The sequence below is a fragment of the Mustelus asterias genome, chromosome 8 (assembly GCF_964213995.1).
Source record: "Mustelus asterias chromosome 8, sMusAst1.hap1.1, whole genome shotgun sequence".
NCBI lineage: Eukaryota > Metazoa > Chordata > Chondrichthyes > Carcharhiniformes > Triakidae > Mustelus > Mustelus asterias.
The window spans coordinates 92,902,251-92,916,844 of NC_135808.1; the positions used below are offsets into that span (position 1 = coordinate 92,902,251).

The 14,594-nt window shown below is 43.4% G+C and overlaps 1 protein-coding gene across 1 annotated transcript in view; it reads right to left on the reverse strand.

The window, feature by feature from the left end:
- frem1b (Fras1 related extracellular matrix 1b) overlaps positions 1-14,594 on the reverse strand; it is a 229,439-nt gene that overhangs the window by 74,063 nt on the left and 140,782 nt on the right. Inside the window, exon 21 of the mRNA XM_078219385.1 lies at positions 1,411-1,555. Within this exon, the coding sequence (XP_078075511.1) occupies positions 1,411-1,555 (145 nt within the window). The remainder of the gene's footprint in view (positions 1-1,410; positions 1,556-14,594) is intronic.

Below are 14,594 nucleotides of genomic sequence, written 5' to 3' on the forward strand. Positions count from 1 at the left end.
ATTTCACCCTTAGAATTGTAGCAAAATACACAAAGGTACTAATAACATTGAAAAACAAGACATGTAGGCTTGCGCTTTTCCTTCATTAACAAATACGTAGCCTACTGTATATGATTGTGTAATCAGAATAATAGATTTTATACATTATTGTGGCAGATGGAAGAATCAGAGAACAGCAGTACAGGGAGCAGCCAGTGCCACAGCATGCATGACACTTAGTTTGCAACCCCATTGCTTTCATTCCGTAAAACTGGAACTTCCGATAAAATGGTACAATGTAAAACAGGCTTTACCTGCAGCAAGGTAGCAATACATAATAATTCTAAGAGTACTGTTCATTCTGTTTATTGTCAGCCCATCTTCATAAATATTTTATCTAATATTCCTGTAATAGACATTATATTGAATCATAGAATCCCTACACTGCAGAAGGAGGCCATTCATCCCATCGAGTCTGCATCGTCCACAAGAGGAATTGAGCACACTTTCCCAATTCAATAAGTCTCTGGTCTCAGGGTAAGCAGAGGACCTTGCAATTCAGTATGATTTGTGTTTTGCAGTTCCATGTTTGCTGGACATTAAATCTTCCAATGAATGAGCTTAGAAATTGATTCCTGCCTATTAAGCTATGGAAGTGTCATAACCAGGCCTAATTCTGTGCTCGCAAAACATCAGTGCACATGCATCTGTCAGCAAGTGTCACTGGAACGCAGTCACAGAATGGGAAGCTCAGCACATTTTCCTCTCCCTCGCTGAGGAGCGCTGAAAGAAGTTGTATCAATCAACGTTTTGACTACCCCAGCTGAAATCAGCCAACTCTGTTTCCTGGTCTAGATTGCCAAGCTCCACACCATGGAATTCATTTAATTGTTGAACCAAGTGGATAACTGAAATTTGCAATTTGAGCATAAGTACATGAAATTAGGATGTAACTGGTGAGCAGTGGTGGTTGAGCTTGTTTTAGAAATTACAAATTACACTGCACTTTAATACCACTCCCTAACTCAACAGCATCACAAGGCTTGAATAATTTATCTCCTCAGTAATAATCCTCCCTCATGTCTTTATTTTGAATGAGTTCTACATTTCGAATAAGATTTATGAAACACAGTCACAGATAAATTAATCAAGTAACTAATACTTGTGAAACATTTGTCCCATAATATGAGCTTTAAGTAGTGATGATAGTCCTCAAGGCAAACACTTATAGGGACATTAATTGAACTTGGGTCTTTCACAAAACATTCAAGTGTAAAACCAAATAAAACTTCACAAAGCAGCCTATTAACCACACAACTCCCCCTGCCCATCCTCCCACCCACAAAATCCTGCTCACTCAATGCTTTGTATTTATAATATACCATACAAGGATTCATATAGTGGATCCTATGCCAAAGAATTCAAGCTTACATTAAAACAACTGGCTTCTCATCATTGACCGATATAATATGGACATGTACAATTCCTGGTACTATGTGCTTGCCATCTGTCAGCTGAATGGTAAAACTATCCTTCAGGGTTTCTGTGTCATCATGCAGGTACATGAGCTTCATACCTGAAAAAGAAAGTGTTACAACTAGCTTATGAAATTAATTCAACTTATAAAAATGCAGAACATCCTGCAAAGATCATAAGATCAGAGAAATAGGAGCGAAAGTAGTCCATTCAGCCCAAAAAGCCTGTTTTACCATTCAGTAAAATCATGGCTGATCTGATTGTGGTCTTAACTCTACTTTCCTGCCTGACCTCCATAATCCTTGAATAAGCAAAATACTGCGGATGCTAGAATCTGAGACAAAAACAGAGAACGGTAGAAAAACTCAGCTGGTCTGGCAACACCTGTAGGGAGAGAAAAGAGAGCTAAGTACCGGAATTTTACCACCTCGCCTGCCCAAGGCCAACGGGGAATGCCGTTCTGTGAGCCTCGCCCACCCCGGAACCTGATCAAATGCCTTTTGGAAATCCTGATACATTATAACGACTGATTCCCCTTTATCCACCCTGCCTGTTACATCCTCAAAGAGCTCTAATAAATTTGTTGAACACTATTTTTGTTAACACGTTGACTGTGCTTGATTGTATTGCTTTTCTAAATGTCCTGTTGCTACCTGATTAATAAAAGATACTCACATTTTCCTAATAAAATATATACATCACTTATAACAATACGAAGGACCCTGAAAAAGTACAGATCACTTCATTAAAACATTGCAACATCCTTATGTACGAACATGATGAAAATATATATGGGGTGGTTCAATTAACTAAGGTCACAAAGGTAAGGGCTTATGCAAAACCTGTCCCAGGAGTTAGATACTCAGACGTTACAGTTTGATTTTATTCTGCTCTCACCTGTCAGACATCTTTTGAAACAATTAGTTGAGAGTTATGTCACTTGTAAAAGTTGCTGCAAAAGACAGTCAATACTCCCAACAAAAGGCAACAGCAAAGCACGAAGTGTGGGTGCCTGACTCTGAGTGCAATAATTATAGGGACCTTCGATCAACACATCCCCTTATTCAATTTCTTCCAGTGAAATTAAGTCGGGAACATGCTCTTGCTCTGTGAGACTGACTACCCCTTCATGCATTGATTGCTGAAAAAAAGGGAGCAATGTAGAGGGTGATTCTCCCCAGTCTGCTGTGCTGCTTCAGCAGCGCAACGGGCTAGGAGACATAAGTGGAGGCCGTGTAGTGGACTCCCCGCTGGGCACCATGGCCTCCGCGCATCTCCAGCTGAAGTCTCCGGGCCCGCTATCCTCTCAACCCCCACCAGAAGTGTTTCACTTCAGTGCGGTATACAACAGCTCTCCACTAACAGGAAGCTGGTGGCCCGACCCCACTGGAGTGAAGGGAGGCCATGGAGGCCCCCTGGGGTATCGGGGGTATGGGGTGTGCTCTCTGGGCTTTACCAGCCTGGCAGTGCCAGTCTGGCCCCCTGGTATTACCCAAGAGGCAAAGTGGCAATGCCCAGGGGGCACCTTGGCACTGCCCTCCAGGCAGTGCCAAGGGGGTAGGGATAGAGGGGGCGGGGCCTATTGTGGGCAGAGCCTAAGTGGGGGGAGATCGGTGGCAGTGGGGGGTCCAGCTGCCACTCTGCTGTCAGAATTGATGACAGAGGGAAGATGGACAGCGATCGGGGCTGGCCATCGGGGTGGGGGTGGGGGGCTGGCCTGCTGCAGGGGCTGGGGCTGCGTGGAGCGGTCAGGGCTACTGGTGGAGGGTCGAGACTATGTTGGGAGGGGGCTCGGGGAGATTGGGACTGTCGGGAGGTAGGGGGGGTGAAGGTTTAGATGGCCCAGGGATGGGGGGTTGAGCTTGGCCCAGGCACATCTGGGAGACCAGCGATCAGGGGGTGCGGGGAGTCAGAGGAGCAGTAATGGGGGTCGGCAATGCAAGACTAGATAACAAGCACACCTATGTCAGGCTCCTATTTATTGACTACAGCTCAGCCTTCAACACTATTATTCCTACAAAACTCATCTCCAAACTCTGTGGCCTGGGCCTCGGTACCTCCCTCTGCGACTGGATCCTGAACTTCCTAATTCACAGACCATAATCAGTAAAAATAGGCAACAACACCTCCTCCATGATCATCCTCAACACCGGTACCCCACAAGGCTGTGTTCTCAGCCCCCTACTATACTCCTTGTACACCTATGACTGTGCGGCCAAATTCCCCTCCAATTCGATTTTCAAGTTTGCTGACGATACCACCGTAGTGGGTCAGATCTCAAACAATGACGAGACAGAGTACAGGAATGAGATAGAGAATCTGGTGAACTGGTGTGGCAACAATAATCTCTCTCTCAATGTCAACAAAATGAAGGAGAGTGTCATTGACTTCAGGAAGCCTAAAGGAGAACATGCCCCTGTCTACATCAATGGGGACGAAGTAGAAAGGGTCGATAGCTTCAAGGTTTTAGTGTCCAGATCACCAACAACCTTCCTGGTCCCCCCATGCCGACACTATAGTTAGGAAAGCCCACCAACGCCTCTACTTTCTCAGAAGACTAAGGAAATTTGGCATGTCAGCTACGACTCTCACCAACTTTTACAGATGCACCATAGAAGGCATTCATTCTGGTTGTATCACAGCTTGGCATGGCTCCTGCTCTGCCCAAGACCGCAAGAAACTACAAAAGGTCGTGAATGTAGCCTAATCCATCACGCAAACCAGCCTCTCATCCATTGACTCTGTCTACACTTCCCGATGCCTCGGCAAAGCATCCAGCGTAATTAAGGATCCCACGGACCCCGGACATCCTCTCTTCCACCTTCTTCCTTCGGGAAAAAGATACAAAAGTCTGAGGTCACGTACCAACCGACTCAAGAACAGCTTCTTCCCTGCTGCTGTCAGACTTTTGAATGGACTTACCTTGCATTAAGTTGATCTTTCTCTACACCCTAGCTATGATTGTAACACTACATTCTGCACTCTCTCGTTTCCTTGTCTATGAACGGTATGTTTTGTCTGTATAGCATGTAAGAAACAATACTTTTCACTGTATATTAATACATGTGACAATAATGAATCAAATCAAATCAAACTACTGCGCATGTGCCAATCTCCGCTCTCACAGATCAGTGCATATGCAGTGGCCCACTCAGCACTATCCTGCTGTTCTCTACAGTGAGAATAGGCCCCATCCCCGGATATTTATCATGATTCTCACTTGTGCACTCTGCAGTAAACAGAGTGTGGAGGATTCATTTTGAAAATTCCACTAAAAGAAGAAATAGGATTTACTCTAGTTTTTACACAAATTCGACAGTTAGAATTTTTTTGGGAGAATCCAGAAACCTTTTCAGAATCGACAACACTTGGTTGGGTGAGCCCTTGGCCACATTTGGACCATGGGAAGAATTTACCACGGTCTTCTACAGTGATATTGAGATACTCTGAGAATTGACCTGGGAAATGGCACAATTGGGTAACTTTATCTTCGCAACTTTCTTACTGTCCATCATCCAATTTCAGGCACTGCCCTGGCACTAACTTTGGCTAATGTCTTGTGTCAAGAAAGCTGCTTTGCTCTGTTATGGGCAGGATACTTTAGAATATCAAACAGGGCAACATTGCTGAAATCCACTTAATTAACCTCCATTTCACCATCCATCAAAATGTAAGCTCGGATCGTGAACCACTCTATCATTTGCCCACAAATTACTTGTCCTGCCCCAACATTTTTTCTGTTGGCTGTTTTATGGCAATCACAATTTTTCCATTCAGAGGTTTTACCTATCTGAAAGATTGTTTGCTTCCACAGTCCTTCAGTTTTACCCTCCATTGTATCCACTTTTGTGCATCTCACATCTTGAGCTTTCCAGGAACCTGTGAGTATCCCTTATTCCCTTTGAACTTCATCCAAAACATTCTAACACCATTTATTATGTATGACACCCATCTTTTCTTCCTTCGTGCCTTAGACTTCTCTATTTTAATTTCATCTGTCACTGTTGCACCCACACACATTTAATCTAGCTCATTCTTAGGTTCTCTCGTACCTATTCAGACTTAAGTCCCTTCAGTTTGGTATTACCTATAACACAAGCCAATTTGTTATAAGTAATATAATTATGAAGAACCAAGAAATATTAACTGGGAGGCAGCATGATTATTTGCACATTTTGCCTGTATTGAGTTTCTGATTTTAGATATGTTGGTTGACTGTTAATGCTGAGAATCATTTAGAAACATCCCACTTCATGGGGAAGAACCAGAACGAAGACTTTCTTTGCATCTACTAGACAACAGGGCCGGTTCACCTGTACGCATAGAAACATAGAAGATAGGAGCAGAAGGAGGCCATTTGGCCCTTCGAACCTGCTCTGCCATTCATCACGATCATGGGTGATCGTCCAACTCAATAGCCTAATCCTGCTTTCTCCACATAACCTTTGATCCCATTCGTCCCAAGTGCTGTATCTAGCCACCTTTTGAATACATTCAATGTTTTGGTATCAACTACTTCCTGTGGTAATGAATTCCACAGGCTCACCACTTTATGGGTGAAGAAATGTCTCCAAATGGTCTACCCCGAATCCTCAAATTGTGACCCCTGATTCTGGACACGCCCAGCATCAGGGACATCCTCCCTGCACCTATCCTGTCTAGTCCTGTTAGAATTTTATAAGTCTCTATGAGATCCCCCTTCATTCGTCTGAACTCCAGCAAAAACAATCCTAACCTAGTCAATCTCTCCTCATACATCAGTCCCGTCATAGAACCATAGAACCATAGAAAATTACAGCTCAGAAACAGGCCTTTGGCCCTTCTTGTCTGTGCCGAACCATTTTTTGCCTAGTCCCACTGACCTGCACTTGGACCATATCTCTCCACACCCCTCTCATCCATGAACCCGTCCAAGTTTTTCTTAAATGTTAAAAGTGCATTTACCACTTTATCCGGCAGCTCATTCCACACTCCCACCACTCTCTGCGTGAAGAAGCCCCCCCTAATATTCCCTTTAAACTTATCTCCTTTCACCCTTAACCCATGCCCTCTGATTTTTTTCTCCCCTAGCCTCAGCGGAAAAAGCCTGCTTGCATTCACTCTATCTATACCATCAAAATCTTATACACCTCTATCAAATCTCCCCTCAATCTTCTACGCTCCAGGGAATAAAGTCCCAACCTATTCAATCTCTCTCTGTAACTCAGCTTCTCAAGTCCCGGCAACATCCTTGTGAACCTTCTCTGCACTCTTTCAACCTTATTCCCCGGAATCAACCTGGTAAACCTTCAGTGCACTCCCTTGAGAGCAAGGACATTCTTCCTCAGAAAAGGAGACCAAAACTGCACACAATATTCTAGGTGTGGCCTCACCAAGACCCTGTATAATTGCAGCAACACATCCCTGCTCCTGTACTCGAAACCTCTTGCAATGAAGGCCAACATAGCATTTGCCTTCTTTACCACCTGCTGCACCTGTATGCTTACCTTCAGTGACTGGTGCACAAGGACACCCAGGTCCCGTTGCACACACCCCTCTCCCAATTTACAGCCATTCAGGTAGTAATCTGCCTTCTTGTTTTTGCTTCCAAAGTGAATAACCTCACATTTATCCAAATTATATTGCATCTGCCATTAATTTTCCCACTCACCCAACCTGTCCAGATCATTCTGAAGGATCTCTGCATCCTCGTCACAGCTCACCCTCCCACCCAACTTGATATCATCTGAAAAATTTGAGATATTACATTTTGTCCCTCATCCAAATCATTTATATTGTGAATAGCTGGGGTCCGAGCACTGATCCCTGTGGCACCCCACTAGTTATTGCCTTCCAATTTGAAAAGGACCCATTAATTCCTACTTTTTGTTTCCTCTCTGCCAACCAGTTTTCTGTCCATCAATACACTTCCCCCAATCCCATGCGCTTTAATCTTGCGCAATAATCTTTTATACGGGACTTTCTGAAAGTCCAAATATACTACATCGACTGGCTCCCCCTTGTCAACTCTGCTCGTTACATCGTCAAAGAATTCCAATAGACTTGTAAAGCATGATTTCCCCTTCATAAATCTATGCTGAGTCTCTCTGATCCTGCCACTGCTTTCTAAATGCTCCGCTATAAAGTCCTTGATAATGGAATAGAGAATTTTCTCCACTACCAATGTTAGGCTTACTAGTCTATAATTCCTTGTTTTCTCTTTACCTCCCTTTTTGAATATTGGAGTGGCATTAGCTATCCTCTAATCTGCCTCTTGTTATGGGGAATGTTTGTGATGCTGAGAATTCAATGAATGAGATTGGGGAGAAAATATCCTTCGACATTTCAGGTTCGAGATATAGTGGTGTAACTTATTGACCTACCTTCAGCTGAAACTGTTTCTTAACCGATCTACATCGGTATCTATAGAGAAAGATTCAAATGGAGAACATGATACTTGGAGTATGTATTTTGGTCCACTGTTAAAGGACTGATCCTTAATCTCCATCTTTGAAATGTATCATGGACACTCATACAGTAATTGGATTAAAGATCCAGGAAAGTGTAATAATTGTGAAAAAGCAGTAGGACCTGTGTTTCCTCTTTTTATATTAATCATACATTTCAAAGAGGGACCTGATATCACTCAAGTGGAAATCTTGAATGACATTTAGAGGTTTTCTAACCTCTTTGTTCTGCGTTGAGCCCAATTTCTTTCCTGAGCAAGATTACAAACACACTTGCTCATTTTCTCATTCTCATTTTGATAGAATACCCAGACACAACTCAATAGCTCTCTCTGATTGGCTATCTATGGTAGATGGTGGTAGATAGTGGTATTGTCACTGGACTAGTAATCCAGAGACCCAGGGCAATGCTATGTGGACCTGGGTTCAAATCTTGCCACTGCAGATGGCGAAATTTGAGTTAAATAAAAATTTGGAATTAAAAGTCAAATGACGACCATGAAACCATGGTTGATTGTTGTAAAAACCCAATTGCCATCCTTACCCGGTCTGGCCTACATGTGACTACAGACCACAGCAATGTGCTTGACTCTTAACTGCCCACTCAAGGGTAATTAGGGATGGACAATGAATGCAGACCCAGACAGCGATGTCCATGTCCCATGAACAAATTAAAAAAAACACCTCACCATACTGATAATCAGGGACATGACAAGAGAGAATACAAAGATATTAGGAGAGAAGTCTAAAAAAGTTAGGAAGTCAAAGAGGATCAATGAAAGTAAATTATTAAGGAGAATGAAACAAAATATTTTATGGGCACATCAATAAAAAAGCCAGGCTGTGATAGAAATAGGACCATTAAGGGATATACAGGATAATATCACAGGTAATGATAGAAAGAGGGAAGAAATATAAATAATTATTTTGCTGCAGTATTTATCGGAGAGATAGAACAGATAGCCATGACATTAAATGATGAGATGAGTCGGTGCAGACTCGATGGGTGGATGGCTTCTTTCTTCACTGTAGGGATTGTATGTATGTATGAGTCATAGAGGTTTACAACATGGAAACAGGCCCTTCGGCCCAACTTGTCCATGCCACCTTTTTTTTTTAAACGCCTAAGCTAGTTCAATTGCCCGCATTTGGCCCACAATCCCTCTATACCCATCTTATCCATGTAACTGTCTAAATGCTTTTTAAAAGACAAAATTGTACCCACCTCTACTACCACCGCTGGCAGCTTGTTCCAGACACTCACCACCCTCTGTGTGAACAAATCGCCACTCTGGACCCTTTTGTATCTCTCTCTCCTCACCTTAAACCTATGCCCTCTAGTTTTAGACTCCCCTACCTTTGGGAAAAGATATTGACTATCTAGCTGATCTATGCCCCTCATTATTTTATAGACCTCTATAAGATCACCCCTCAGCCTTCTATGCTCCAGAGAAAAAAGTCCCAGTCTATCCAGCCTCTCCTTATAACTCAAACCATCAAGTCCTGGTAGCATCCTAGTAAATCTTTTCTGCACTCTTTCTAGTTTAATAATATCCTTTCTATAATAGGGTGACTGTACATCGTATTCCAAGTGTGGCCTTACCAATGTCTTATACAACTTCAACAAGACGTCCCAATTCCTGTATTCAATTTTCTGACCAATGAAACCAAGCATGCTGAGTGCCTTCTTCACCACTCTATCCACCTGTGACTCCACTTTCAGAAGCTATGAACATGTACCCCAAGATCTCTTTGTTCTGTAATTCTCCCCAACACCCTACCATTAACTGAGTAAGTCCTGCCCTGGTTCAATCTACCAAAATGCATCTCCTCGTATTTATCTAAATTAAACTCCATCTGTCAGTCCACTGGCCCAATTGATCAAGATCCCATTGCAATCCAAGATAACCTTCTTCACTATCCAGTATGCCACCAATCTTCGTGTCATCTGCAAACTTATTAACCATGCCTCCTATATTCTCATCCAAATCATTAATATAATGACAAGCAACAGTGGACCCAGCACCGATCCCTGAGGCACACCGCTGGTCACAGGTCTCCAGTTTGAAAAACAATCCTCCACAATCACCCTCTGGCTTCTGTCATCAAGCCAATTTTGTATCCATTTAGCTATCTCACCCTGGATCCCATGAGTACATAAGTATGTATGAATGAGTTAATTGCATTTAAAGTAAATAAACACAAATGTATCGAACAAATTTAACAAACTCAAAAAGGACAAAGGCTCTGGTCTGGATGGATTGCATCTGTGTATTTTAAAAGACAGTAAGACGTCTAACACCACCAGGTTAAAGTCCAACAGGTTTATTTGGTAGCAAAAGCCACTAGCTTTCAGAACAGGTCGTTCCTTCATCAGGTGGGTGGGAGTTCTCAAGCCACCCACCTGACGAAGGAACAGCCTGTTCCGAAAGCCAGTGGCTTTTGCTACCAAATAAACCTGTTGGACTTTAACCTGGTGCTGTTGGACTTCTTATTGTGTTTACCCCAGTCCAACGCTGGCATCTCCACATCATATTTTAAAAGACTCCAGGCAAGAGATAGCAGAGGCATTAGTATTGTAGGGATATGGGTGGGATTGTGGTCGGTGCAGACTCGATGGGCCGAATGGCCTCTTTCTGTACTGTAGGGTTTCTATGATTCTATGATACTCATATTTAATAAGTTATGAGAAAAAAGTGTATTGCCAGAGAACTGGTGGATAGTTAATGTAATTCCTATATTTGAGAAGGGAGACAGAAGATGTTCAGGGAATTATAGACCAGTCAGCAGTGGCAGGAAAAATAATGGCATCCTTACTCAGGAAGAGAATAGAGGAAGATTTAGAAATGGGAAATATAATGACAAGTAATCAGCATTCCAGATTTCAAAAGGGAATATCTTGGTTGACCTCAACATCGACTTTGGACCTATGCCGTCTCATGGCACCAGGTCAAACGTAGCCAGGAAAACCTCTTGCTGATTACCACATACCACCAAGTACCTCATCTATCAGCTGCTGAATCAGTTGTCCTCCATGTTGAAGAACACTTGGAGGAAGTACTGACACGGCAAAGACACAGAATGTACTTTGGGTGAGGGACTTCAATGTCCATCACCAAGAGTGGCTTGGTAGCACCACTACTGACAGAACTGACCAAGTTCTAAAGGATGTACCTGCTAGACTAGTCAGCAGCAGTTGGTGAGGGAAAAACATACATGACCTCATCTTCACCGGTCTACCTGCCACAGATGTATTTGTCCATGACAGTATCTGTGGGAGTGACCACCTTGTGTAGACCAAGTTCTGTCTTCACATTGAGGATACCCTCCATTGTGTTGTGTGGCACTACCATCATGCTAAATGGGATAGACTTCAAACAATCTGTAACTTCATGGCCTGGCATTTCCCCCACTCTGCCATTATCAACAGCCAGAGGATCAACCATAGTTCGACGAAGTGTACAGGAGGGCATGACAGGAGCAGCACTGGGCATACCTAAAAATGAGGTGTCAACCTGGTAAAGCTACAACACAGGTCTACTTGCATGCCAAACAGCTTAAGTAGCAAGTAATAGACAGAGCTAAGCAATCCCACAACCAGTGGATCAGATCTAAGCTCTGCAGTCCGGCCACATGATGGTGAATAATTAAACAACTCACCGGAGGAGGAGGCTCCACAAATATCCCCCTCCTCAATAATGGAGCCCAGCACACCAGTGCAAAAGATAAGGCTAGAGCATTTGATACAATCTTCAGCCAGAAGTGCCAAGTAGGTGATTCATCACTGCCTCCTCCAGTGGTCCCCAGTATCATAGGTATCAGTCTTCAGCCAATTCGATTCATTCCACATGTTATCAAGAAATGACTAAAGGCACTAGATACTGCAAAGGCTATGGGCCCTGATAATATTTCAAAAATAGCACAGAAGACTTGTGCTCCAGAACTTACCACTCTGGCATCTACCCAGCAAAGTAGAAAATTGCCCAGGTATATCCTGTACACAAAAAACAGGACAAATCCAAGCCAATAAGCGCCCTATTGATCGACTCCCAATCATCCATAAAGTGATGGAAGGGGTCGTTAACAGTGCTATCAAGTGGCACTTACACAGCAATAACCACATTATATATTAATGATTCAGAAGCGGGTATTTGAAGTATTATCTCTAAATTTACAGATGATACAAAGCACCCACTTGACAGGGCATTCCTTCCACAAACATTCACTCGCTCCACCATTGACACACAGTAGCAGCTGTGTGTACCATCTACAAGATGCACAGCAGGGACTCACCAAGGTTCCTTAGACAGCACCTTCCAAATCCGAGACCACAACCATCTGGAAGGACAAGGGCAGCAGATACATGGGAACATCACCACTTGGAAGTTCCCCTCCAAGCCACTCACCATCCTGACTTGGAAATATATCGCTGTCCCCTCACTGTCGCTGGGGTCAAAATCCTGGAACTCCCTCCCTAACAGCACTGTGGATGTATCTACACCTCATGGACTGCAGCGGTTCAAGAAGGCCGCTCACCACCACCTTCTCCAGGGCAATTATGGATGGGCAATGAATGCTGACCTAACCAGTGAAGCCCACATCCTGTGAATGAATAATTTGAAGGAAATATTGAATTTTTAGAGGAGGTAACAGGGAGAGTAAAAAATGGTAATGCAATAGATTTTGTCTGGACTTTCAAAAGGCCTTTGATCATTTTCCCCACAATGAGCAACTGCAGCTCCAGGACATCACTGCAGTTGTTCCTCAGGAGAGTGTACGACCTGAAGTTCTAGTTGCCATATTATATAAAGGATAGAGATACACTGGAGAGCAGAGAAGATTTGCAAGTGTGATATCAAAAATGCATGGGTATCCATGTCAGGAAAGAATTGGCAGGCTAGGTGACCGAATCAAAGTTTTTAACATTCTGAAAAGTTTGAACAGAATGGATACAGAGAGACTATCTCATCTAGTGGAGAAGTGCATAACAAGATACCATCAATATATGACAGTGGCCAAGAAGTCCAACAGAGAATTCAGAAGCAACTTTTTTAGTGAGGAGTGGTTAGAGTGTGGAACTCAGTACCAGAGAGTGGACAAAACAAATAACATAAATATATTTAAGGGGAAGCTAGACAAGCATTTGAGGGAGAAATGAATAGATGGTTACATTGATATACTTAGATGAGAAGAGATGAGAGGAGTCTTGCATGGAGCACAAACAGATCCTTGGACTATTTGAACCAAATGGCCTGTTTCTGTGCTGTATATTCTATGTAATCCTATTTATGAGCATGCGTATCATGCATGCACGATTAAAAACAACCTTTAGAAGACAGCAGAATCAAAATACTCTAGCTTCCAGATAATTACCTAAGATTTTGCTTAATGATAATACTTGCTTCTGGTTTCCTGATACTCAGTTAGCAAATGGACTATTCAGTGTGGAATTGAGCTGTGGAAGCCACTCCATTTCAGGTTTGATCCCTGGTTATAGAATCAAAGAATCGCTACAGAGCAGGAGGCCATTCAGCCCATCAAATCAGTGCTGACTCTCCGACAGAGCATCTTACTCAGGCCCTCTCCTGCCCCATTCCCTAAACCCCACGCATTTATCCCATTAATCCCCCTAACCTACACATTTTGGGACACTATGGAGCAATTTAACATGCCCAATTCACCTAACCTGCATATCTTTGGACAGTGGAAGGAAACCGGAGCATCTGGAGGAAACCCACGCAGAGATGGGGAGAATGTGCAAACTCCACACAGGACAATCCCCCAAGGCTTGAATTGAACCCGGATCCCTGGCACCGTGAGGCAGCAATGCTAACCACTGTGCCACCGTGCTGCCCAATGGTCTGTATTGAGTCAGCTGATATTAATCAGAGGGAGCTGTAATTAGTCACGGCTTCCTTGGGCTAGGCAGGGAGGAAGAATGACCAACGATCCAATGACACTGGTGAAAAGTGCATCTAAGAGGGTGTCAAATGAGAATAGGATTGGGTCCTATAGCAGTGTCTTCTCCTGTGGAACAACATGTGAAAGTTCAACGTCGTGGCTCAGATATAAAATGACCAGTTGGCTCAGATATCTGACATTGGGCGCTAACACCAGTCACAATCCTTATGGAGATGCAGAAGAACTGAAAACCAAAAAAGTCATTCACTGTCAGTTATCATTTATGTACATATGGAAGAGGAAAATGTAGTTTTTCTTGATCTCTCAGACTCTCTGTGGGCGATTTTCCCAAAAACGTTCTAAATGCTGAATTGGTGAGAAAACTAGTGTAAATCATGATTGTTTAATGTTTATTAGTCACAAGTAAGGCTTACATTCACACTGCAATGAAGTTACTGTGAAATTCCCCTCGTCGCCACAGTCCGGCACCTGTTCGGGTCAATGCATCTAACCAGCATGTCTTTCAGAATATGGGAGGAAACCGGAGCACCCGGAGGAAACCCATGCAGACACGGGGAGAACGTGCAAACTCCACTCAGACAGTGACCCAAGCCAGGAATCGAACCTGGGTCCCTGGCGCTGTGAGGCAGCAGTGCTAACAACTGTGTTGATTGTTTTTTCAGTGGGAGTTCAGACGAGGATTTTCCACGTTCTGTGCAATGCAGAGGCCGCAATCGGGAATATCATGAAAAGCTCGGGGGGGCTGTTCACGCCAGAGTCTGACAGCTCCGG